A 27,259-nucleotide genomic window follows, 5' to 3' on the forward strand; every position below is an offset into this window, starting at 1 on the left:
ACTCTTCTGCTTTTGGCAGCTTAGAGGTGGATTACCGCCACCTAATGGACTGGAGCATAGATCGGACATGCGTATGCTCACTCATTTCACTCATTTCAATTAAACTTTATTGACACAATGACGTTCTCAGGGGGTTAAAACTATATTTTATTTGTGATATGGAACTAAAAAGGGAGGCATATACCCAAGAAAGTACGGGTATAACTAAAAATAAATGTTACAAAGAAAAAATAATTAAATTTAAAAGTGTTTTATAACTCTGATTATTTGTGTTTGTGTCTCAGAAATTCAAAGAAACAGGAGATTTCCTCCATAAGAAACATTTTAAGATTAAAATGTGATTTTAATTGGAAGGAGCCTTTGTGTGACCCTTAGTTTAAATAATCTTATTTAATCATTGTCTCTGAAGGTTCTCAGTCATCCAGGTCATCGTAGTCTAAGGAGCTTGCAAAGAAAAGCGTCTGGACTTCTTTAAGTTGCTTGAAGACGTTTCACCTCTCATCCGAGAAGCTTCTTCAGTTCTAAGGTCAAATGGTGGAGAGTCCCAGATTTAAACTCAGTGGGCGTTTCCCCCCAAAGAGGGACAAAGGACCCCCTGATGATCCTCTACCTAATCACATGAGCCAAGGTGTGAAAAGGGATGTGGGTCACAATCAGCCAGGGTTTCATCAAAACTGGATTATAGATGGCAGAGAGTTGGTGTCGTAAACCACCGCCTCTGTTCAAAGATGGTCGCTCACAGTGGACATAGATGGCTTCTTTCACTCCTCTTTCAAACCATCTGTCCTCTCTGTCCAAAATGTGAACATTGGCATCCTCGAAAGAGTGTCCTTTATCCTTAAGATGCAGATGGACTGCTGAGTCTTGTCCTGTGGAGGTGGCTCTTCTGTGTTGTGCCATGCGCTTGTGAAGTGGCTGTTTGGTCTCTCCAATGTAGAGGTCTGGGCATTCCTCTGTACAGTGTAGTGAGGAATGCCCAGACCTCTACATCTGTATTTGAAATCCCTTCCCAGACGCCTTAACGCCCACTCACATCCTGGGCCATCTGATCTCAGGAAATCACATGATAAGGTGGGGCCAGGTTTCACAATGAGCTCACCGGAAACCCTGGCTGATTGGGACCCACACCCGTTTTCACACCTTAGCTAATGTGATTAGGTAGAAGATCATCAGGGGGTCCTTTTGTCCCTCTTTGGGGGGAAACTCCCACTGGGTTTGAATCTGGGACTCCCCACCAATTGGACCCTTAGAACTGAAGAAGCTTCAAGTAACTTAAAGAAGTCCAGATGCTTTTCTTTCCAAGCTCCTTAGAATATTTAATCATTATTTAAATATAACAGACGGACCCTAAACATCACTTTTCTATGATTAAAAAAAAATCAGGTTACCAACCCTACTGATGTTTTTCATTGTTTCTTGTTCGTAGCTTTATTAAATTTCACAATTCACGTCTCATTTATAACCTAAAAGATTATAACCCCTTGTTTTTCTGACCTGCTACAAATAAACCACAGACTCTAAATTGTGCTGCTAAGAGGAAGGAGGCGGGTTTAACTGCCTGGGGGGAAGCAGAAAGATCTCACACCTCTGTGTGGTACGATGGGAAAAGTACCTCTTCTGTGGCTGCTCCGTAAGTACCTCATGCGTTTTAAAAAAAAAAAAAAAATCTTAATATGTGCATTGAAGGGATTCTGGATGGGAACAGCAGTGAGATAAAGCAGATATATTTGCATTTACTTAAGTATAGAAGTTAATGACCATGAGGGAAAGAGTGACAAAACTCTTAAAAAGAAAATGAAACTTTAAGTACAATGAAAAAAGAAATACTAGTGACTGAGGTGTTTTAATTCAGCTGGTTCTGTCATTAGCAGGAGGTTTTAACAGGTTCAGAGGTTTCTTTCCTTAAATTCATTGAAATTCTGAGTAAACCACCACGGTGTTAAATGGTAAAATGGTAAATGGCCTGTATTTGTATAGCGCTTTACTAGTCCCTAAGGACCCCAAAGCACATCCAGTCATCCACCCGTTCACACACACATTCACACTGATGGCAAGCTACATTGTAGCCACAGCCACCCTGGGGCGCACTGACAGACGTGTTAAACTGCATCTTCACATCCTGTTCAAAGGAATTGTTTTGTGTTCATCAGTCTGAGACTCAGTTTGTGGTCACTGCTCCTGTAAGCAAAAACTCACTAAAATACACTGCATGATCTTGTGCTTTCTTTTCAGTTCTAATGTCATTGCTCTGCCACACAACAAATCAAGGTTAGTGAACCTGTTTATGACAGAATAACACAAAGAACAATTAAGCAGACCCAAAGAGCCTCTCTGACCAATAAAAGACAGATTAGTCCCAGATGTGTGTGTTAGGGGAAGCTCAGAATTAAAAACAACAAAAATTAAAAATCCAGTAAAACTCCAATTATTCTTTAAAAAATGTGGTTCAGTTTAATATTTGAGTGAAAATCAGTGGTTTAGACTAGTTAAAGATAACATCACTAAAATACAGTCAGTTCCTTATTTTGTGTGTGGTATAGAGAACCACCACCAGAAGGTTCAAGCCAAAGGAAGGTCCATGCTGCTGTTCATACCGTCTCTCCCGGACATGCAGCCAATCAGAAAAAAAGACTACTGTGGAGATAATTTGTGATATTTTAAACAGATGATGAACTTAGGAGCTACATCAAGGCAGCAACATCTACCAACCAGCTTTAGTTTATGACATGCACAGAGTGCGCATTATCTGTTGAATAAGCTTCAGTTCACCTCAAATACACAATTTTTTAAAAAGGTTTTTGTTCAAGATACAATAAATTCTCCCACAGCTCATCTGACTGTGAGTCCCAGCACCTTTCAATTCCTCAAAGGAGATTTTGTGTCTCTGAGCTGTGAGGAGGACGACAGCTCTGCTGGATGGACTCTGAGGAGAAACACAAGTAAAGAAGCCAGAGCTGAGTGTGACAAGTGGGGAAAACCAGCTGGTTCTTCTTGTAACATCAGTGCCATCCTCCCATGCGACAGTGGAGTTTACTGGTGTGAGTCCAGAGAGGGTCCCACCAGTAACATGGTTAACCTGACAGTCACTGGTAAGCTGAGTGTGTGGAGTTAGTGTTGATGAAGCTGTGTGTAAATGGATGAAATGCTGTAGTTTGTCTCTGTGTTGAGGTGGATCAGTGATCCTGCAGAGTCCTGTCCTCCCTGTGATGGAGGGAGATGACGTCACTCTGCTCTGTAAAACAAAGACCACTCCCTCCAACCTCCCAGCTGCTTTCTATAAAGATGGCTCCCTCATCAGGAAGCAGCCTACAGGTCACATGACCATCCAGCATGTTTCCAGGTCTGATGAAGGCCTCTACAAGTGTGACATCAGCGGTCATGGAGAGTCTCCATCCAGCTGGATCACTGTCACAGGTGAGGCTTCTGTTTCTATTCATAGTTTAGTTCCAAAGTAATTCAAACTGACCACAAAGATCCCCTTTTCTCTTTAATTCCAGGTTTTTCCACCTCTCCTCCTGAATCAGCTTCCACTGCCTCCCTCTCCTCCTCATTTTCCTCTACTCCTCAGCACTCCTCTGTTCCTCTCGCTGTGCTGGCCCTTGTTCCCTCCATAATTGGAGTGCTGCTGCTGGTTGTACTGGTTGTACAGGTGAGACGATGTGTCCAGAGGAAACCTGAAGGTGAGACACATTCTGCCCTCACTTAACATGTGAAGGCACAGTTCACCTCAAAATCATATTTGGTTTTCTCTGCTTAAGGCTTGAAAGGTGACTGAAAGTTAGTTTCATTTTATTGAATTAGATCAATGTGTTAGTCATACTAATCTAAGCAGAAGCAGCACTGCAAACCAAACGTATGTAGGTGTGATTATGGGGTGAATTGTTCTTTAGATACATACAAAAACACATGATTCAACGGAAGTGTAGCACTTCTATTTTTGTGAGGACCGATTTGAGCCACAGACCTTCACATTACTACCTGAGGGTTAAATTAAAGATAAACTACAGGCTGTATTTGTGCATCATTTTCTCCTCATGCATAAGATAATAATTTTGTGATTTTTGTAAATATACTTTTACATTTGGATAGTTAGTTTAGTTAGTTTGTTTCCTGTGTTGATTGCAATGATGTACTTTGATGTACTCAATGATGAGACTTTGTGGTCAAACAGTTTTGATGTGAGTTGCTCTGCTGGCGTCCAGTTTCCTGTATTATGACTAAAAAAAGAAAAGCTTTTTTTTCCTTTTACCGCAGCTTTCAGAAAGAATTAGTTTTTTTTTATTCCAGCTTTACTGACTAAAATGTTTCATTCACTTTCCATTATTCTTATAAATATTCATATTCCAGCTGTCAAACCAGCAGCAACAATAATTATTGTGTTATCAGAGGGAAATCTGTGGTATTTGCAGACAGAGATCCTGCAGCAGCTGCTACCTCCTCATCAGTGAGAAGAACTTCAGCCGATGGTCGAGACGAGTCAAACCGAAAAAGAGGTACGACAAGTTTCCTGTTAGAAATGCTTTAAAAGTCCTCTGCTCTTTCCACAAGAGGCTCCATGACGTCGATGGCTGAGATTTTTAAACATGTGCTGATTTTTCATCAGGACAACATTTATCATTTTAAGATAAGATAAGATAAGATAACCTTTATTAGTCCCACACGTGGGAAATTTGTTTTTGTCACAGCAGGAAGTGGACAGTGCAAAAGTTATGAGGCAAAAATTAGAATACAATAAGAATAAATACAGTACACAACTGTACAGAATAGAATAAAATAAAATAAAATAAAATACTATATACAGTAGAATAAAATAAAATAAATATACAATAAGATAAAAATAGAATACAAATACAAAATACAACTGAGTAAAAATACAACGATGACAGAAAGGATTATTGCACTTAGTATTATTGCATATGTATGGATGTGTGTGCTTGATCAGTTAAAGTCTTTATTATGGAGTCTGACAGCAGTGGGGAGGAAAGACCTGCGAAATCTCTCCGTCCCACACCGTGGGTGCCGCAGTCTCCCACTGAAGGAGCTGCTCAGTGCTGTCACAGTCTTTAAATACTTTCTATACTTTTGCTTAATATTAAATATCATATGTTAGCATACTGTGTGAGTAATCATACTGCTGGATTACAAAGTTGCTTGCACAAAGTCCACTGCACATGCTTAGAACACTGTGCTCACCTTTCTTGGTGCTCAGGCAGGTGTCCAAACACAAAAACTAAAAAACAAATGATATAAGAGGGAAAATTGAACTTATTTCTATTTAGAGATGACTTCTCAACTGTCATGCAGAACCCCAGTCTTCTTTAAAATTGAGTTTATTTTGTTGTAACACTGGCAGTGGCATTTTCCCATTCTTTTTGATCAGCATGCTTGATTTGGAAGTAGCACTTTGAGGAGAGGAACTATAGAACATTGCAGACCGAAGAGGGTGGATGGAGGATGGTTAGTGAATCAGGAGGTGCAGAGGAAATGAAGGAGTGGAAATGCTGTTAGTCCAGATGACATACATGTGGAGATGTGTAGGAGGGAGATCAGTAGAGGTGTAGATCAACAAGCAGCCGTACGGCTTCACGCTGAGAAAGAGCTCCACAGATGCTTTCTTGACACAGTGTTGATGGAGAAGACAGAGGAGGTTAGACGGAGCTGGGCTGTGTTGTTGTGGCTCTAGAGAAAACATGTGATAGGTCGCCAAGAGAGGAACTGTGGTACTGCATGAGCAGGTCAATATTGGCAGATAAGTATGTAAGGGTGGAGCAGGACATGTATGAGATCTGCTCTGAGCCCCTTCTTGTTTGTGATGTCACGGACAGGCTGAGGTCAGGCAGGAGTCTCTATGTGATGTTTGCAGATGGGATTGTGATTTATAGTGAGAGCACGGAGCAGGAAGAAGACAGGCTGGAGAGGTGGAGGTGTGCTCTGGAGAGAAGATGAGTGAAAGTCAGCAGAAGCAAGACAGAATACATGTGTGTGAATGACAGGGAGGCATGAATGAGGCAGTGGCATGAACAAAAAGACATGAGACAGAACTGAAGATGTTAATTGATGATGTTAACAGCAATATAATCCCTTTAACTGCAGATAACTTTAAAAAAAGAGGTTAAAAAGTTAAAAAAAAACTTAGTTTGTCCATTTGACTGTCACAGTGAACAGAAGCTTTTATGTTTTCTGTGTACCACATGAGCACAGGGCAGCTCTATGGTGATGCTGTGCCAGTCAGGTAAAAACATTTATTTTAAATCATTTATAAGAGGGTTTCCTTTACAAGAGGTGTAAACAGTTGCATCGTTTTAACACATGAGCAGCTCTGCGGTCATTAAGTTTCCTGTTTTGAGAGCTAAACTGAGCAGAGGTGTTAAAGTGGCTTCAGGTTATTAAACAGAGGATGCGTTGTGAAGAATGTGCCTCAGGTTTGCAGCTCTAAATCATGAAAAGTCCATCTTTATCTCACCCTAGCACAAAGTACTGCATCTCTCACATGACTTTGTCTTGTTTTGCAGAGAGTGATTCAGCTGCAGTGCAGAGAACAGCTGACATCACTTATGGAGACATCACCATCAGGACAAACAGCAGACACAGAGGTACAGCTGCTCCTCTTCAAAGGTCCAACCCTAAATCAAATTTTAAAAAGTTTAAATCTCAGGCTGCACCAGCAGACACTGGGAAAACCACATTGAAAACATTACAGCCCTTAGGTCTTTGTGCAGTGTAGAGAGACTAATGTGGTCATATGAAGGTGTTATCAGCTCCACAAGGAAGAGAAGTGTTAACCTGCTCCTGCTCACATCAGTCAGTGAATATCTGATGCAGGCCTTTTTCATGTTTATCTAAACTTTCTGTAATCTGTGTGTTTGTGTTCAGATCTTCCACCAGAGCCAGCGGTCATCTACTCCTCACTGAAGCCGAGCCACACACCTTCACCACAGCTTAACCAGTCTACCCAGTGACGTCCAGCTGGCTGCCAAACACATCCCTGCACTCCTCTCTATATTATTTATTCAATCATATTCTGTGTGTGTTTACAGTTGTACAGCTGCACTGGACCGGTTTGAATGTAGAGCTCAGGATGAAGTGGAAAGTTTGTTTGTCTTTAATAAAAGATTTTAAAGCTAATCCAGTTTGGCGTCACACAGGAGATTCCTTCTAGAAGCAGATCCGATCACTCTGCAGCCATCATGAAATGCTGCACTGGTAAATCTTTATGAAGCATTATCTGCACTGTCTTTTATTTGAATGGTCACCAGGACATAAACACTGCATGTACAGGATCAGCAGTCAAATCTGACATCAAGCATTTTTTAACGTTTGCTGACTTTGCCCCAAAATAAGGTTTTAAAACCCCTTTTTCACACATGGGATTTCAGCCTCTGCAACCATCTTTACTGTTGCTGTCTGCCATAGATTTGAATTCAGGGTTTTCTGAGTGCCACATGTCTCTCTTAGACTGACCCCTCCTGCCAGTTAATATTATAGCAGCTAATCAGACCTGTGATGCAGAGGTGTTACAGTCACTTCAGGTTAAAGAGAAGATGAGTTGTGGCCACAAGGTTCTGATCTATAAAGCCCAACATTTCATTCTAAAACAAAAGTTTTGTATCCGTCACATGACGTGTTATGACTGAGAGTGATCCAGCTGCAGGTTATTCTTCAGTGCACAGAACAGTTAATAACTGCACAGATCTTCATCAGGACAAACTGCAGACACAGAGGCACAGCTGCTCCCTTTTCACACTTACTGCAAAACAGCACACAGGTGGACTACATCTAATGCAGAGGGTATAATCTGAAAGCGATTGCAAGGTGGTGTCAGGGAGAAGGTAGCTAGGCAACATGAGATGGTGGAGTATGTGATGACTTTGGACAACAGCAGGATGGAGCGAGCAAAAGCAAAGAGTAGAATTAAATGGCGGAAGCTGAAGTCCGCGGTTTGATTAAATTGGTGTAAGTATTTGTGATTAATAAAAAAAACAAAACAAAACGATGCAGAGCTTTGAAGAGAATCACAACTGAATTTAATGAATTTATTTTCCCTGTTACAGACACAGAACGGTTGTTACAGTTGCAAAAACGTTAAGTAAAAATTTACCCTTGATTTATTTATTCTATTAAGATGTAATTGTAATTTTTAATTTCATGTAATTTAAAATGTAACATAAAATTGAGTAAAACCCATCAAATTGTTTCACATTTATGTATCATTCATGTATCAAATAAACAATTCCTGTTTATGATTACCACCGTCACCACAGTCTACAGGGAGAAGGTCCAGAGTCTGAATCCAGTTTGGGACCGTTCTGTGTGGAGTTTGCATGTTCACGTTTCTGTGTGGCTTCTCTCCAGGTACTTCTGGTTATTTTTCTCTGTATGTTTGCGCTGTGACAGTCTGGGAAGCAGGAAAAGCTGTGATGAGAAGTAAAATAATTTCTTTCTCATCACATAAAAAGAAAAAAGAAAACAAAAATATTGAGGCATTAAAAAAAAAATCAAACCATCAAATCCTTAGAAGAAGCTTACGTGTCCCACCAAGAACAGGAACAAAATACGCAAAAAAAAAAAGGTCAAAGAGTCCTCCTCCCTACATGCTTCGTATATTCTAGCTATGGCCACGCCTCTTTCAGATGTTGAAAGATGCAGCATTACAGCTCCTCCTGGAGCCTCCTTTCTCATCACCATTAATTAGAACAATGCATTTTAAGAATCAAGACATCTTCCAGCATTAATGTGCTTCATGCTTCATTTATTGCAACAGTTGCATGAGTTTAATAACGCTTAGAATTTCTGTGTTCTTCCCCTGAACTTTAAAATATGAGCAAAAAGAAACAACCCATAAAGTGTCAAGTGATAGTGGAGGTGTGGCTGTGATACTGAGGAAAAAGGAGTTTGAGTGGGGGTGGAGGTTAGTGGTTAGTTCAATACAGGCCCCCACATGCATGTGTAATTCGTCATTGTTTTTGCTAGTGATTATGAAGACTAATATACCCTCCCATTAACCACCAAGAACTTTTAGGTGGGGGTGATCCAGTGTAAAAACATAAATTAAAATGCAGAAAAAAATCATTAATTACATTATTTGTTAAAACAAAGTGTCATGTATCTATTTTTTAATTCCCACTGACATTTGGTGTAAATAACTCGTAAACATGAGGAGAAAAGTATGCAGCTTCACTGTAGCCAGTGACTCAGAATCAGGCAAGCATCATGTCAGCCACAGAAGAAGTTTTGCAACTGTGGCCCTCAGACTCTGGAGCTACTGGACTCTTTCAGAAAGCAGCTTTTTAAACTTTGAAGCTTTGGTTTTCAAAACGTGTTTTAGGATTTTTGTTTTAAAGTACTTTGTGATGTGTCTCAAAAAGTGCTATATAAATCATTTTTACTTTAATTTACTTTCACAATGACTCAAAAAGTTGTACATTTAATCTGGTTGCACCAGGTTGCAGCACATTTAAATACACACAGGTTAAGTGCAATCCTACTTAAAAGAACAAACATCAGAAACACGTGACAATAGATTTAGACAACACACCTTACACACAATATGTTAAAAAAATGAAATTCGGGAAAGTTTCTTCATCCTACGCTCAGCAACTTGTGAATGGCAGATTTAAAATGATCTTGGTCAGTGTTAAAAGGGCTGTTCCAATCAGTCAGAATGGGCCTGGAATAACTTTAAAATTGAAAAAGAAAACACCTTTAAAAAATGTATTCATGTATTAAGTTTTTTAATTAATTGAAGGTCAAATCTAAAACTCTCTGTTTGAGAGAGAGTTGAATCTCTCAGAAAGTTTAGAAGTCATTCAGGACATTCAAAATGTTGGGGATTTTTTCTTCTTCTTCAATAAACACAGCATTCCAACTGACAGTTTCAAATCTTAATACTTATTCTGTGGTTACTTTTAAAAGACTTCCACATGTCTTATGAACCTTACATCTGTACTGATGGCAAAAACTGAGTTACAGGCAGAGCCTAGAGAGAATGTAGAGGAAAAGACAAGCCAGGAGAAAAAGACTAGAGTGAGTAAGAGCCCAGAGAGGAGGAGAGTGAAGCCATAGAGAGGACATTCTCAAACCTACTTGGACTTGCACACCCAACTGATCCTGCCCATGTCATGCAATTCCACATACAGTATGATGAGGCCTTTATTCAAATGTGTGATAATATTGGACCCTGCCAACCAGTACTGTCATCCTATCCAAAGAATGAAGAGGGAAGATCGTTTCAAAAGAAGTGGTATGAGAAAAATCCATGGCTAGAGTATTCTCCAACCAGATCTGATGCCACGTTTGGTTTCAGCTGCCAAGTCGCTAAACCTGGAAAACGGAAGGGTTCAGTCGGTGGAGAAGGGATTTAGAAAGGATTAAAGAGCACAGTGCATCAGAGTCTCACATGTGTGGTATGGTGAGGTGGAACTCGTTTAAAAAAACAACCTTGGAGGCAGCTTTTGAAGTAGCTGACCAAGTGTCACAAGCTGCAAAAGACAAAGAAAGAGAGAGAAACAGAGAAATTTTGTCTCGTTTGATAGACATCATTCTTTACCTGGCAAGGCAGGGTTTGCCTTTCAGGGGAGATGATGAGACCTTGTCAAGCCAAAATCGAGGAAATTTCTTAGAGTTAGTTGAGTTGTTCAGCAAGTATGACAGTGTAATTAAATTACACCTTGAAATAAAAGCGCGACAGAATCAGAATACTTTATTGATCCCTGGGGGAAATTATTTTTTGTTACAGTGCTCCATTTTAAACCAACATAAAGACAAGACAGACAATACGCTAACTAAGAATAGTACAATATTAAATACATATATATACATACATACATAAGTCACTCATAAATAAATAGCTGGTAAAGAAACATGTGTAGTTGTAGCAGCAAACAGTGTGTTAAGTGGATGCGTTGTACAGGGAGATGGCCACAGGCAGGAATGATTTCCTGTGTCGTTCAGTGGTGCTTTTCGGTAATCTCAGTCTCTCACTGAACGAGCTCCTGTGACTGACCAGCATGTCATGGAGTGGGTGGGAGGTGTTATCCAACATTGTCATGGTCCTGAGTCTGAGGACTCAGTGTTTTGTGTTTCCTTATGCTTTTGTTCATTCCGAGTGTGTATTCTGTTGTTATTTTGCCATTTGTTAGGTTTCTGTTCTTTGCCTGCCTGCTCCCACTTCTCTGTGTTCCCTCTGTCTGTCCATGGTGTTATTGTGTCTGCTCATGAGTCTGCCTGTCAAGTTCAGTGTCCTGTCTGGTTCTCTGTCTGTTAATTTCCTGTTTTATTCTGAAGGTTCATGTCTGATGTGAGTGTGTTCAGTTTACATTTCCCCTGTCCCGTCAGCTCTGATTTCTCCCAGCTGTGTTGCCCTCCTGTCTCTTATCCCCTGATTACTGGTGTGTGTATTTAAGCCCTGTGTGTTCTCCTGCCTGTTGCTGGTTCGTCTGTATTACTCAGGGTGGCCTTTTGTTGTGGGCAGTCTGAGGTACACCTGTGCACTACTCATGATGTCAGATCAGCATCCTGATGTGGCACACCTGTGAGGTGGGATGGATTATCTCAATATAGCAGATGTGCCCACTACCACACATTTGGACTGATTTGTGACCACTGTTTGGGAGGGATGGTTATATTGTGTATCTGGAATGAATTCTAGGTCTCTACGTCCATCCCATGGGGAATGGGAGCAGTAACAAAGGTGTTGCGTTTATATTTTTGTTCAGTGTAGATTTTTTAAATATATTCTCACTCTACCATGACCCCTGTCTTTTGTACTATCCTGGTTTCAGTTTATTTACCACATTTTTTAAAAATCTGTTGCCTTATGGTTCCAAGTGCTGTCACCAATCTTTTTACATTTTATTTTTTAATAATAATGGTAATAATAATAATAATAATAATAATAATAATAATAATAATAATGGATTGGATTTATATAGCGCTTTTCAAGGCACCCAAAGCGCTTTACAATGCCACAATTCATTCACTCTCACATTCACACACTGGTGGAGGCAAGCTACGGTTGTAGCCACAGCTGCCCTGCGGCAGACTGACATTTGCTTTTTATTTCAAAGCACTTGTTTAATCAGCTACCTATGGACTTTTTAATGTCTACAGTCTCAAAACAACACAGCCCTGCCCTCCAGCACTATCAGCAGCAGAAACAGCAGTAATCCCTCAACAGCAACATTGTACGCCATCAGGTAAAACAAAGGCTACATTTGCTTTGCATTGTCCCCTCTGTCCGCCGATCAATGGACCCTGACCCTAACCCTTTAATAAACGCTAAGCAGAACTGATATTGTCCTTGCAACATTGGAATTTCATAAATGCATGAATGGCTTGGCGCACCAAAGAATAACGTCACAAGAATGTGATTGGTCACTTGCAATGTTGATCCTGAAACAACATTTACTATGTTGTTCCAGGAACAACACCAACACGACGATATCAGATCATCCAATGAAGGAATGGCCAAAAAGAAAATCACACATGGTGTTAGTGGCCAGAAAGGCAGTTTAATGACCAAATAACCCCTGAAATGACCAGTAAAATGATCAAAATTTATACTCCAGTACGTGCCTCTGTGTGCATCCTCATTAGCAGCAAGATGTGCTAACCACAGTAGAGTGGTTTTTGTAGGCACACTTTCTACACCTGGTGCAAGGGGCTGCTGTTCCAGTCCTGGAGGTGCGCCGTTTGCACCTTCTTCTCATTTCATTGGTGGGGTGTGGGTCACACTCTGGTTCAGACTACTGTATCTTGAGATCAATGGCAGAAGTGGCTGAGAATTAAGGAGAAGGGTGTCTTGCAGTTGTTGAGGTCACCAGCATGTGTCCCAGCTCTCCCAGGATCACTCTTCATTTGTAGGTTGTAGAGGACTCCCCCACTTCAGTGAACTTGTTTCCGGCGGGACAAAGGCATCGTATCCCAAGACATCCAGGAGATTGGAGAAAAGAGCCAGCAGCCATCAGTTTTCCTTCAACAACCTGGGGTGCCAACATCCTCTCTAAATTATCCAAGCAATATTTGTGCCTATTGTAGTCCAGGATTGCTTCTTGCTTTCACGCATCCTTTATTCCCCATCACTGACTGCTGGTTCCTTGTGTGTTGCTGTCAAAAGAAGCACATTCCTCCGTTGCTTTGGCATGTGGGATATCGCCGTGGTAGTTTTGGTGAAGCCAAAGACAGACAACAAAATCTTCCTCTGTTGCATCTGGAGGAGCTGGGGAGGAAGCTCTGGTTTGTTTCCCCTGTGCCAGTTCATCTGAGGAGTTCTTCTGCCAAGGTGACCAAAGGAAAGACGCTGTCCTCGGAGCTCCTCCGTCAGTTGGAATCTGAACCCCTTTCCCTTTTTTACTTCCTGAGAACTTCCAGTGTTGTCATCCAACATGCTATGTATTGCTTTATTCTGATGTAGGCTTTATCTCCACTTCATCTACATGTCTTTGCTTCAAGGGCAGAGGACTGCTTGCTGTCCTTGCTCTCTCACTAGATCATACAGACAGTGCTTGAAGCAGTGATGACCTTCTTGCCAAATAGCCAGAATAAATGATGTGGAAGCTGTTAGGCTGACTTACAGCAGTAGCTCTGTCTGCACCTGCATAAACTCCAGGACACGTTTACAAACAGTGTTTGTTGTTGTTTGCGCTGCAGCTGCAGGTTTGAACTCTGCAAAATGTCCTGTGATTGGGGATTTTTTGTTTTTGTTTTTGTTTCTAGAGTTAACATTTTGGATATGGTCTCTTTTTATGAAAAATACAAGAGTAAAAGTGCTTTTAACATGTGCTTCAAAGCTAAGTGACTGGGAACCTCAAAGCTCAATAGCCTGCATCCACAGAAATTCACTGCAGCCTATGTAGTATTTTATGCGTCATTATTTATTCCAGTCCATCTTGCAAATACATGTTTGTGCTGCAATGTCATGCACAAACACAAACTATTAGATCCTTAAGATCAAACCTATGTCAAAATTGTTTCATTATTTTGGTCCATTGGAGTGTGGTAGGCCATCAAAGGCCACTACTAGAAACTCGGAATATTACATGAAATCGCTTGCTTGGCCAAAAATGGGTAAATGATGTCATTTGGTAAAAAACATTGAAAACTACAATTTTCATGTGTTGACTTTAGAATGAAAGCAATTTTACCTAAATTGCATGATATAGTACTGTCAGTAACAAGGAATCAAAAAAGGTGGTTATAATGGGTTTCAATTGGCCAAAAATGGTATAGTGTATATTATTGACATTATTAAGGAGCTGATGTTGAAAATTAAAAAATTAAAAAGATTAAAAAATCTGAAAAAAATACACACCTTTGGAAAGTTTCATTCCATTTGCATTAACAGAACGAAAATGGTTGAAAAAAGAAAAGTGAAGTGGCCACAAATGGCCAGGATAGAGCCCGGAGGGTTAAGGCTGCAGACCCTGAATTGGGATACAGCCAGAGAGTGACGGAATACTAGAAAGCACAGGGGCGGTCGGAGGGAAGACGAGCCCTGTGTGGATGCTCTTCAAGACCTCCAGCTGGGGCCTGAGAACCCCAGGGCCCGAACCTGGAACCCAGGATCAGACTGAGAAGAGGAAGCGTAGCTCACCAAGCCGCACATCGGGGACCCCGCTAGCCATGCAACCTACAACATGCGGGCAATACGCCAGACAGGGAGCTAGTGCTGCAGGCCAGAGAAGACTCACCCGCTGGCTGACGTATCAGACACAGCGAGTTCCGACTGGTGCGTAAACCTGCGAACCGCAGGCAATATGCCAGGGGCACACAGCCTGCAGGAGCAGAGACCAGTGAGACCTATTCCAGACTGCTGGGCACTGTGGTGGCTGTGATCAAGAAGGAAAAAAATGTAAGTAAATAAATGAATGAATTTACTTGGAAAAATTCAACTGAAGTTATAAGCAAGTGAATAAAGTTTTTTTTTTTTTTTAAGTATATTGATGACATTTGTCATCAAATATTAGTGCAGAACAGGGTGAATCTTGGATTTGAATTTTGACTTTGTGATATTATTTGAATTTAATGTTTTTCAGCAGCAAAAGAATAAGAAGACTGACAAACAGGTGGAGGAAGAGAATGCCACAGAGGAGGCTCATCAGCCTCATATCAAAGACAGCTCCCATCCCATTTAAAAGGAATAAAAGTCTCATTTCATCAACTAGACTTTCGCCTTTGCTTCAGACATGAACATCAGACCATTTTCTCTGAATCCTCTGTGACTAAATGTCTCTGGATTTCTTCATTTGTGTGTGAGCGGTTTGTTCTTTAAAACTCCTCCACGATTACAGCAAGTGATGATCAAAGGTAAATATCCATCCATCCATTTTCTTTCACTTAGCCTTATCAGAGTTGTGAGGGGGGCTGAAGGCAATCCCAGCTACTAATGTAAATATATTTTAATGTATCCAAAGCTACAGCTCACACTCAAAATCAGATAAAACTTTCAACACTTTTCACGATATTATTCAGTTTATAAAACAGGAAAAATAAGATAGAAAATAAAAACATAGAACACAATTTATTGTAACAACTTTTTATTATTTTTATTTAGTATTTTCCAGTGAAGGAAGCTGCAGATAATGGTTAATGTTAGTGCTACGTTAACCTGACACCTCGAGTTACAGGATACCTTTGCATTTCACTAAGAAAACGCTTCCTCTGCTTACAAAAGACAAACATCAAATAATTAACTTTTTCTTTAGAGTGTAAATCTAATAAGCGGCAGCCAAGAAGGTGCTTAAGGAGAATAACATCGCTTCCAGTCAACTTTCCCGGCCAGGCTGAGAGTGTACTGCAATGATGGAGCAGTGACGCAAGAAGCGACTACGGATATGGTGAAGAGAGGATTATCGGTAGACGTTGTGAAAGACGGGGCTACACTCTTGGATCAAATAAAACAGTGCGAACTAGTGCGAAGAAGAAACTGGGAAACACGTTTTTAAAAGCAGAGCTTCAAGGAGCGTCTCCAGGCATTTAGGCACCGGGATGGCTGTGGGTAAATAGGCTGCTGCATAGTGAGCTGGACTCTACAGACCACTCTGCTTTTGGCCTCTGGGCCGAAGAGGGTACTCTTCCGCAAGTTGAGTGAGGAGCTTTTCCCTCACCAACTACAGCTAATATAGCGTTTATGCTTTTGGAAGTCAGCATGATTGCATGTCTTTGTTGTATTTGCTACACATGTTATCCCCCCCGGTGTACTTTTTGATTTCTTGGTATGTACAGAGGTTAAAATCGTATAATGTTGTACAATCCTGTCTCATAAGTAGGGCTGCTACAAACTATTATTTTGATAATCAACTAGTCACCGATTATTTTTGCGGTTAGTCGAGTAATCAGATCATGCATCCATTGGCCATAAAACGTGCAGCTTTTTGCATCAGCATGCATCTGCACTTATTAACTATCATTAGCTTACAGCTTGAAGTGTTTAAGGTGTGTGCTAACTAAAAAATAAAGACAAGATAGTTTATTAAACTTTTAATGAAATTTGCAGATTGTCTCAGTAAACTCAGCCGTCTGCTCCTTGCTATCTACAACATAACAGGACATTGGAGTAAATTCTCGAGCATCTCACACTTCTGTTTAATCCGTTTTCTGTTTGATGTTTATTCAGCTGTGTGAAAACTATAACTTTAATCTCAGCCAAACCGATTTACTGAGGAACAAATAAAACACTGAAAAAAGCCAAATAATAACACTTTTAAGTTATCTGAGTGACTTATATATCATGATTAACCCGAGTAACGAAAGACCGCACTGAGTTTAAAAACTATTTGCCGGGAGTCCGGTGTTCCCCCCGGCTCTAGTGACTGTAATGTAAACAGCCTACAAGGATGCTGGCCCTGAATTTGGACAAAGCTATGATACTGGAGACAATTTCTTCTTCTTTGGCGTTTAACGGCAGCTGGCATCCTTGTAGATGCATTGCTGCCATCTTCTGTTTCAGTCTGTTATTACACTCTTAAATCCTAATTCTTGCGCCTCATCTTACAAAGCTTCAAATGACTTGCCGACTATTAAATTTGTTGTCGACGATTTTAATAGTCGACTAATCGTGGCAGCCCTACTCGTAAGTTAACTAAAGTAGTATCATATAATGTAAATGGATTAGGGAATCATTTTGAAAGAAGTAAAATTATGTCAAAATTAAAAAGAGAAGGAATAGAAGTTTCCCTTCCACAGGAATCTCACATACCACAGTTTGGGCATGAAAAACTTAGGAAATGGAAATTTAATCAGTATTCATCTTCTTGTACTCAGGTTTTCAAAGGAGGTGTTGTAATTCTAATATTAAGTAGGCTGAATTTTGAATGCATTCAAGAAATAAGATATAAGGAGGTGAGGTTTGTGCTAGTAAACAAACTTCCCCTTGGAGGGATACTTGGAGGGTATACTGACTACTCTTATTAGTATATTTGTGTTTTTGGTCAATTCTAAATAATAAAAAATGGAGTGTAAAATCACAGCATCAGTCAGTTCAGAACATTTCAGAGTAATCAGAGGATCATAGTCTGAATGATGTTCTGTCACATGACCTAAGGAGCATCTGCATGCCCATAACAAAACCATCCACTGTGACGAGAGCACGGAGCGAAGCGGACACGTTGACCAGCCTTACAGTTTTTCTTCATCACTCCATCCATAACAGAGAGAAAAGTCATTCTCACCGCTTTTGATGCAGTTCTTAAATCAGTTTGAGCATTTCCTCACAAACATTAGACGGTCTCATTGTTTTTATACACACTGCTTTTGTTTAGATCCATACTCGTGGTATTTGTTGCTGTGTTAATGCACTTCTCACTTGAATCTGACTTTTTTCAGTCATGGCTCTAGATCTCTCACTTCTCAGATTACTTTTTTCAGTCTTTCAATTTAATGTTTTCAGCAAGTTTGTTTGTATGAAATATTGCCCCAGTTTCATGTTGTTAGCTGACAGGTGTGGCCCCCAGTTTCTCGCCTGTAACTGTAGCCCATCATCATCAAGGTCAGACATTTTTGCGCAACTTTTCCAAAGTAAGGAAGATTGAGAAAAAAAACCTGATGATTTCTTTAAAGGGATGCAAAAGGTTTTTGCACAAATGATTCAGATCAAAAGACTAAACTTTGCCCTACAAGGGTGTGATGTCCACTTACGAGGACATTATGCCACTGCTCTATTGAAATTTAAAACGAATGTCCTCATGTGGATCTCATTTTTCTCTGAAACAAAAATCAGGTTAAAAAAAACAAACAAAAAAAACATCTGGTAACTTTTTTAAATAGTTTTTAAATATGCATCAGGTCCCAATCAGCCCAAATATCAAAGAGAAATTAAAAATGCATGCATGGAAGAGTTCGGTCCTTAGGAGGTTAATGTCAGAATGAGCCAACTGTGGTTTATCTGCAGACAGAAAAAAAAGACATACAAACTGTTTTGCTTCAAACTGGCTGAGGAGGTTTTAGTTTTATAAAGATCGCCAAAGCAGCAATCACAGCAAAGAGTGACAAAGCCGCCACCAGTCCAGCATGTCCTCTGCTGACTCCTGTGTGACCTGCAGGTGAGAAACAGGTGTGAGGTGTCAGCTGTCAGGTAGGTGATGAGTGAAGAACAGAACAGAATCAAACTGCTGTCAGACATTATCTACTGCACTCTGATCACATCACTCAGACCAGCTGCTTTCTACAAAGTCTCATCAACAACATCTTTAGAAACAAACATCAACAACCAGGAAGCAGCTTCACCTCTGATCACACACACACTCAACTCTACTCACTCACCTGGAGGATCAACAACTCTCAGGCTGATGACACTGATAGGGTCAGTCTCCAGATGAGCTCTCTTCCTGCGGTTTGTTCTTCTCCTGAAGACACGACACTCGTATGTTCCTCTATCAGCAGTCGTGACACCCTTCAGAATCAGAGACACGTCTCCATCCTTCATCTCTCTGTCCTGCAGATCCACCCGGTTCTTAAAAGATGGATGCTGCTCTTCTGGATCAGGCTGCTCATCCCGATACAAAAGAACATAATCTTTTCCAAGGTCAGCTCTGCTCCACTCTACAACTGCCTTGGAATTGCTGTCGATGTTTGGAGCTCGACATGGCAGAATGACGTTCTGTCCAGCTGTGATGTTTATCTGAACTGAAAGAGGAAATAGAGCGGTCAAAAACAAAGTGCAATCATTCATTTCTGCAGCATTGATCACCACGAAGAGCTACAAATACAGATTTCTCCCCCTGAACACTTTCCTCTTACTCCCACTAGAGATGCAAACCAAGGAGCTCAGGAAGAAAAACAAGGCGACAGGAGTGATGGGATGGCCAGCTGAGGCTTTTTGTACTTATGCCAGAATTATAATAAAGTTTCACATAAATCTCAAATCGACCTCCACAGTGACAAATACTTTTGTCATAGCCACATGTTGATAACGCCACTCTGAAACAACGAGGCGCAAAATTGTTGGACGATTCTAAACAAGGTTATTTTCTTATATACTCAACTATCAAAAATTAGGATCAACACATGTTTTAGAGAAATCCCTGTACAATCTGCACCAACTCTGTTTGCCAGATGTCACTTTGTCTACTCACTAGAGAAGATCGTGCACCATCATACAGGAACGACTTCCTGTGGACACAACAGGATGTTTGCTGAGATCTAAAAACAGCAACTGCAGTGAAAACAATCCAGAGTTTAATGACCATTAATGTGAGATCAGCTGAACTGAAATCACTGATACTTACAGATATATACCATTTTCATAAATATCTCTATTTTATATATATATATATATATATATATATATATACACACACACACTTGTCAGCCACCTCCTGTACATGGATGACATCAAGCTGTATGCCAAGAGTGAACGAGACATCGATTCACTGATCCACACTACCAGGCTATACAGCAATGACATTGGAATGTCGTTCGGACTGGAGAAGTGTAGTCGGATGGTAACAAAGAGAGGGAAGGTAGTCAGAACTGAGGGGATTGAACTACCAGAAGGCAACATTGCAGACATAGAGGACAGTTACAAGTACTTGGGGATCCCACAGGCGAATGGGAACCATGAAGAGGCCGCTAGAAAAGCTGCAACCACCAAGTACCTGCAGAGGGTCAGGCAAGTCCTGAGGAGTCAGCTGAATGGTAAGAACAAGATCCGGGCCATCAACACGTACGCCCTGCCCGTGATCAGGTACCCTGCTGGGGTAATAGGCTGGCCAAAGGAGGAGATAGAAGCCACTGACATAAAGACAAGAAAGCTCCTTACCATGCATGGAGGGTTTCACCCCAAATCCAGCACCCTGAGGCTGTACGCTAAGCGGAAGGAAGGGGGCCGGGGACTGGTGAGTGTCAGCACCACAGTCCAGGATGAGACAACGAACATCCAAGAATACATTAGGAAGATGGCCCCAACTGACCGAGTGCTCAGTGAATACCTCAGGCAGCAGAAACCCAAGAAAGAGGAGGGAGACGAGGAACCATCATGGAAGGACAGGCCCCTGCACGGTATGTACCACCGGCAGATAGAGGAGTATATATATATATAAAAACACCCAGCACGCCCCTGCGGGCGGTTTATCCTTCAAGCTCGGGTCCTCTACCAGAGGCCTGGGAGCTTGAGGGTCCTGCGCAGTATCTTAGCTGTTCCCAGGACTGCGCTCTTCTGGACAGAGATCTCCGATGTTGTTCCCGGGATCTGCTGGAGCCACTCGCCTAGCTTAGGAGTCACCGCACCTAGTGCGCCGATTACCACGGGGACCACAGTTACCTTCACCGAGCTCTTCTCTGGTATTTCTCCAGCTTCTCGTGTTCCTTCTTCCTGATATTGCTGTCATGCTACATCGATCACTACGGCCGTCTTCGTAGGTATTGTCCGTAGTGCTGCATTAACATCATCTAGCAGACCTTCTGAGGGTACTTCACGTAATCTTGGTAACCGGCTACGGGGGATCCATGTTTCAAGCTTGGCCATGATCCTATTTTTCAGGTCAGTTCCTCTCGCACTCAACGATCCTTCTCCTATCGCACTTGGGGCTATGTACCCAATCTCGGGTGGGGGTGATGATATCTCCCCCCTGACCTGGCGTCCTGACTCCTCCTTGCCGTAGCATTTGTGTTGTGCCTCGTCAATCTCTAGCTGTGAGAGCAGTCCCTTCTTTCGAATGTTGGAACACTGAGCTACTAGTTGTTTCGCCGTCATTGTGGATGTTGGGTATCGAAGAATCCATAGGTCCCTCATCCTAAGTAGCCCCTTCCGCCGGGGTTACTTGCGTAGTAGCATTCCAACAACACCCTGTTCTCGTCTCTTGCCCACCGATGCCTTCTTGTTCTAGTAGCCCACTTTTCAACTTTCCTCAACCTTATAGATAGATATAGATATATACATATTAACATTCTATTATTCATGCCATGATTTATCTTAGTCTAATGGAGGAAGAGGTAGCAGGAAGGTTGCTGATTGGCTGTAGTTGATCCAAAGGCAACAGAAATGTTGAGAATATTTCTTTTTTTGTTTTTTTAACTTTAAAACATCGTTAACAGTCAGCAGAGGTCGCAGCTGCTGGCATTGAGCTGGTTGTCAGAAAAGTAATGAAACTATCTGCAAGGATTTGGTTAATAAGTACTGACTAGCATCATTGTGGTCAAGATTCACATCAGCTTTAGCTGCTAACAGAAGCAGAAAAAAGCCCACCATTCAGCTGGGTCAGGTCACACTGACTGCACACAGCACTTACTTTCTTTCCCAAACTGCGATATGCTTATTAAGTAATGACCCTTTCAAAACAAAAGCTGCAATAGTGCTTCACATTAAAAGTGTAACACAAACAGCGGAACTAAGAAATAATACAATAACGTAACAGAAACAAGTGGAGCCTATCCAAAGAGGGCAGAGCAGGTCACAGTGTCACTGCCTGAAAAATGAAGCCTAAGTTTCTCCTGACTGGTTCTTGTTCCCTTGCACATGGACTTGTGAAATGCACTCAGCTGGTTTCACCGTGCAAAAACTGATAAGCAATAAGAGCTCAGAGCAGTGTAGCTGCTTGACTGAGTATTTTGAGCTCTCTCTCTCGGCCAATAATAACTGCTGCATGCTTTGCCTTTGTTTGAGCTCAGTGAGGCAGACGCACAACTACAGCTGTTTGTCAGCATGAAAATAAACATGCAAAGACAACTCACAAACCATAGCATGCAAAAAAAAAAAAAAAAAAAAAAAACCACCAATAAATATAACTGCGAGGAAGTCCGTATCGAACATGTCAACACCCACCAAAACAGGAAGTGTCTCATTTGATCAAAATATTAACACATCAGATAGAAAACAAGCAGAGTGCCTCTGTACAAACATGTAATGAAGATTTTATGAGCCAAACTAAAGTCTGAGCGAATGTCTTATTTAATTAATCATATTTATTTTCTGTATAAAGACTCATGCCTCAAACCAAAGGGAAAACATTTAAAATCTTCTGCAGTGTTTTTAAGTTTCCAGTTACACAAAAACAAAACTCTCCTTCACCAAACAAGGATTGATAAAACTGCCTCCAGAGACTCATCTGAGCTGGAATGAAATGGCACACTTCAGATATCCATAGCACTCTTTCATAAACACTCATGCTGTAAACATGGTGCAGAGCTTCAGCAGTAAGCTGAGCCTCTGCAGACTCACCAGACTCTGTGACTGTGAGGTTGATGGAGTGTTTGAACTCTTTGACGACTCTCTCGCCATTTCTGGTGCTGCTGGTTGTAATCTGACAATCGTATGTTCCTGTATCGCTGATGCTGACGTTTCTCAGAATCACAGTAACATCTCCGTCTTTCATGGATGAGTCTCTCAGCTGCACTCGGCCTTTGAAGGACTCGTGCTGGTAGTTCTCGTACGAGCGCTGGTCTTGGAAGAAGAACACATAACCCTGTGAGATGAGCTCCGGTCTGCTCCACTCCAGCAGGGTGACGTGTGCATCTCTGGGACCCCAACACTGAAGAGTGGCAGCTTGTCCAGGCCTCACACAAACCTCTGTATGAATGAAAAACAAAGAGGAGAAAAAACCCAAACATTAATAGCATGTTATACTGCACGTGTTGGAAATCTGTGGACAGCGAGGAAGTACTGAGCAGAGGAAGTCTAAAACACAAAGTAATGGATACCTGCAGCTCTCCGACATGATACTCATGTCTCTATAAACGAACTTGCATTTTACTCTGTGAACTGTTCTTCAGTTATGAGTGTTGCAACAAACCCCAGCAGTGAATCTGCACTGACAAACCTCAAGACCAGAGAGGAATCCTCTTCACGACCTGCTGCAAGTGTGTTTGTCAGTAATTAAACTCTGACGTTAAGCAGAGGGCTTTTACTGCAAAGCAGGAGAAATGTACATGTAAATGTACACCGTGTTGTTAATGAGTTCATTCCTTTAATGTTGCAGCTGGAGAAAATGTACTCACTTGCATACTGCTTGGTAGCTTAAAGTATAATGATATACATTAGATTTGTTTTTTAAAACCTGCACAATTTTAAATTGACATTTTAAAATAAATGATATCGAGAACAAATTACATCTAATATAGAGTGGAGTAGTTTGGAAAACGAAAATATAGAAACACTTTAGTAAATTTGCAATACTGTCACTGTGTTCATCAAGATTTGCAGTGTCACACACCACTAGTTTGTGTTTTTGGCTTAGATGTTGTTTAAGAAATCCTGACACAGCCAAACCGGACCGCCACCGCCTGGCACCATGTTAGTATCACATCCATTCTTTTTGTTGCCAAATTCCTTCTGAACTCGCTCACATTTTCTTCCATCTACGGTATCAGACGAGCTGCAGCAGCTGTTTGCATTCCCGGAAGCGTGAAAATGCTGCAGTGCGTAGTTTCACTGTTTACATCCTTGATGGATGAGTCATTTCTTTTGGCAGCCTGTCAGTTCATGTTACCTCAAAACACAAGAAACTCACCTTTCAACGCAGAAGCCACCAACATCGGGAGGGAGAAGAAAACTACAACCGACGACATTTCTGCAGGTCGCCCAACGGTCGCCCCGCGGTTTGGTAGTGGTGGGCGGATCGATCCAAATATAGATGGCACATACAACCCCGATATTGGTAGCGAATCTATACTAATGTGACAGGATCAGTGGTTTACTTTGCTCTGTAAACTCTGTAAGGATATGCGTCTCTGCAGGGATTTCCTTCCTCCAGTTGTTGTTTTCCTAATGTCACGTGACTCAGTGAGGACGGGCGAGAGGAGGAAGGAAATCCCTCACAAAGACCCCCCAGCAAAAAAGTACAGAATAACCGGGCAGCTTATGTAGTTTTTATTTTCCTTCTTTACCTCACTCTGTAACTAAATTTAATATAGTCTGTGACTACAACACAAGCACATAGGCCAATTTTGGTAGCGTCTGTTTCAACATCTGCCTGTCCCCACCCTCTTTGTCAGGGTGGGGACAGGCGGAGGATTTAAAGATCGAAGTTCAAAATAATTTAAAATCAGGACACAGACCCTGGTGCGAGTAATCCTCGCTGGCTTTTAAAATGACCGCAGCAGTTATAATAAGCAGCGATCCTGCTGAACCCTTATCAGTGAGGATTAAATGAGCTGCAGGACCTCTGAGTTAGACTGACTCAGTGTGAGCTTGGTGATCCTAACATACTGGACGCTGAGTGTAAATCTGCTATACTTCAGGTGATGCTGTTTGTTTGTGTAGCAGTACTCTGATCATAACGCTCTCACATGCTTATCATTTGCTGCTCGTTGCTCTTCTACAGTGACCACAGTGACAGCTGCACATTACAGCTCCGAGACTTAAAACTGCATGCACTGTTTGTTCGTTTATTGCTCCACCAAGTGAATACACGTAGAGACCTGCACACAGTGTAACTTCAGTACTTCCTTTTTTCTCAACTGTGGGCAGGCTGCGCGTACAAATATATAAAAGAAACAGCGAAGCTCAACTGACTTGAAACCAAAGCTGATCACTGACGCCCTCTGCTGCTGCTGATCGGTTCTTAAAGCCAGGGGTGCAGTTTTTACCCAACGGATAAAATGTTGACTGACACTACACGATAAAACTATGAGATACCAGCATGAGATGGTCACATGAATATAAGGAAAGGTCGCTATTATATCTGAAACTGTGTTCCCAGAGTCAAGAAGTTCACTTTACGCGCACAAGCCGACTGTAATTCAGCTTCATTACCGCGAGAAGAAGCAGCTGAGCTGATACAGCACATCTCCCACAGTTTAAAGTGGAGAGAAACATCACGCAGTTCACAGCAGCCACATGAAAAGCGCAACACGTTAACCCTCCCTCACAAAATGAAGCCGCTGCTTCTTCAAATCGACGTCCGTCCACTACCAGAGGAAGCACGGAATAGAGCCCACAGCGTCACCAAGGTCATCCACAGACACGTGTAGCACATGTGTGATGGTAAAGGATGAAGGCTGTTATAAGAAGTTGGAGCAGATACAAATGCCAGGAAGTCAACGTGGGATTTTCGGGGATTTGGCGTTGGTGCCATTGCGCTGAATAAAGAAATAAAAACTCACCTGTTCATTGTTTTTGGGCTTCAGGTGTAAGTTCTCCGCTCCGTTCTCACACCACTGTCGAGTTTATCTCCCGCTGTCCCGAGGTGGAGCTGAACTTTCCCCTTGTCGACCGGCTCGCCTTGGAGCCAGATCACACCAGCGCCAGCATGCCACACCATCTCCAGGTAGCCCGGTCAGGCGCCTCCGCAACCAGATAAGAAACTCCGAAGAAGGAAAACAACAAAAGAACAAATCCGTTCAGTTTAAAAAACAAAAAACAGAAGCTGTGATCCAAGACTAGAACGTCCTCCGAGAGACCGTTTTCACCAGGTTGCAGAGGAGTACCAACCTGCTCAGACCGGTAGCAGCAGCCTACAGCGGAAGATCCGCTGTTGCCCCTCCTCCAGCATCGACACTTATAGATACATGTTATCTAGCCTCTGTCTCATGTATGAAATATTTTGACTTGTATTTTTATTTTTAAAGCCTACAGTGGCTGTTTTACTGCTGTATGTGTATGTTTTAATGACACCCAGCATACGACCCACGGTAAAGTTTGAACAATGAGAATCTGTCGTTTACAGGATGCGGGGATTTTCCTTTTTTTTTTTAAAACATCAGCACTTTTGCTTCACGCGTGACTCCGCTTACTATCATGAACTGAGTGAAGGAGCACGTAGCAGCGATGCATTTATACAGTTTATATTTTGCATATTACTGACAGACGGAGGAAGAAAGTAGTTCCTACCAATCGTTTAGACACTTTCCACTGTGTCCCGTAAATCATAAACTAACACTTTACCCCAACGTTACTAAAACATCGATATTTTAATATGAGAATCAGACCTAGAACATAAATATCTCTTAGAATCGATATTTCAGTATTGATCCACACAACAGCTGCTCTCAAACCCTTTAACAGCACCAAGGCTGTAGCTGAGAGGATAGAACAGAAAATTTTCAATTTTATTTATACAGCGCCAATTCACAACAGACACATCAAGGCACTTCATATTGTAAGGTAGACCATACAAAAACCCAAAAATCCTATAACCCCCTGTGGGCAAGCACTGTGGCAACAGTGGGAAGGAAAAACTGAATTGCCAACGCTGAAAGAAAACAGATTTAAGTTACTCATTACCTTAAACAACGCATGAAATCAAAAACCCAAACAGAACCTCACCTCCACTGCCGCCCAGTGTGGGAGTGAAGAAAGAGTGAGCCAAAAGTGAATGCAGTCCTTATAAAACACGTGACAGGTGAGTTGTTACGGATTCAAATATTGGGGATGGAGACAAGAGGAAAAACCACAATAACAACACTGGTCCGGCCGGGTTGAGTCAAACGATGATTTTAATGATCACACGCTGGACACCGTACGCAGACAGCATCAGATCTCAAAATGGTGGAGCATTGATCAAACTCTTATAACCTCTGGTGCCTCCACCTTATCATAAAAGCCTAAACATTCACATGCTTTCTCTCACACAGCGCCTAAGCTACGACCTTGGCTCCCCGTTTATCTGCTCCTGCTGAGATGGGGCAGAAAACTCCAGCATGTTCTGTTCTCTTCTAATCAGACAAATAAGGCGATGACTTTCTGCAAACAGTATTTCTTATAACTCAGCAGTATAATGCATCATAAAACAATATCATTCATTCACAATAAATCAGCAGTCTAATATAATGCAAAGCAGTTTAACAAATGCAATAGTTATCAGCTTCTTCTAATTCAGGAGAATAATGC

At 41.6% G+C, this 27,259-nt stretch overlaps 2 protein-coding genes across 3 annotated transcripts; one reads left to right on the forward strand and one right to left on the reverse strand.

The window, feature by feature from the left end:
• Positions 1-1,304: 1,304 nt before the first annotated feature.
• Positions 1,305-7,212, forward strand: LOC146578831 (uncharacterized). Of its 2 annotated transcripts, XM_085268899.1 has the most exons (8): positions 1,305-1,630; positions 2,233-2,268; positions 2,829-3,089; positions 3,169-3,414; positions 3,498-3,680; positions 4,410-4,493; positions 6,513-6,593; positions 6,874-7,212. In XM_085268899.1, the coding sequence occupies exons 1-8, from the start codon at positions 1,600-1,602 to the stop codon at positions 6,957-6,959; spliced, it is 1,008 nt and encodes a 335-aa protein (XP_085125025.1). In that variant the 5' UTR covers positions 1,305-1,599; the 3' UTR covers positions 6,960-7,212. The 2 variants fall into 2 exon arrangements, with proteins under 2 accessions (XP_085125025.1, XP_085125026.1); XM_085268900.1 differs by lacking the exon at positions 2,233-2,268.
• Positions 7,213-15,509: 8,297 nt separating this feature from the next.
• LOC146578832 (uncharacterized) lies at positions 15,510-24,211 on the reverse strand. The gene is made up of 4 exons (XM_085268935.1): positions 23,940-24,211; positions 22,652-22,999; positions 18,757-19,119; positions 15,510-18,530 (listed from the first exon to the last, which is right to left on the reverse strand). The coding sequence occupies exons 1-4, from the start codon at positions 23,995-23,997 to the stop codon at positions 18,418-18,420; spliced, it is 882 nt and encodes a 293-aa protein (XP_085125061.1). The 5' UTR covers positions 23,998-24,211; the 3' UTR covers positions 15,510-18,417.
• Positions 24,212-27,259: the final 3,048 nt, after the last annotated feature.

This window comes from Mchenga conophoros, linkage group LG3 (assembly GCF_057382185.1).
Source record: "Mchenga conophoros isolate Kocher_MC1m ecotype Shallow Benthic linkage group LG3, M_conophoros_male_GT1.1, whole genome shotgun sequence".
Classification (NCBI taxonomy): Eukaryota; Metazoa; Chordata; class Actinopteri; order Cichliformes; family Cichlidae; genus Mchenga; species Mchenga conophoros.

What these genes read in the sequence shown, in the direction of transcription:
- LOC146578832 (XM_085268935.1), bottom strand. Translation starts at nt 23,997, where the DNA reads ATGTCGTCGGTTGTAGTTTTCTTCTCCCTCCCGATGTTGGTGGCTTCT. An exon ending in CCTCACAGTCACAGAGTCTG is followed by an intron (nt 19,120 to 22,651) that starts GTGAGTCTGCAG and finishes TTCCTCTTTCAG; the next exon opens with TTCAGATAAACATCACAGCT. An exon ending in GAGAGTTGTTGATCCTCCAG is followed by an intron (nt 18,531 to 18,756) that starts GTGAGTGAGTAG and finishes TCTCACCTGCAG; the next exon opens with GTCACACAGGAGTCAGCAGA.
- LOC146578831 (XM_085268899.1), top strand. Translation starts at nt 1,600, where the DNA reads ATGGGAAAAGTACCTCTTCTGTGGCTGCTCC. An exon ending in ACCTCTTCTGTGGCTGCTCC is followed by an intron (nt 1,631 to 2,232) that starts GTAAGTACCTCA and finishes CTTTCTTTTCAG; the next exon opens with TTCTAATGTCATTGCTCTGC. An exon ending in TGTCCAGAGGAAACCTGAAG is followed by an intron (nt 3,681 to 4,409) that starts GTGAGACACATT and finishes TGGTATTTGCAG; the next exon opens with ACAGAGATCCTGCAGCAGCT.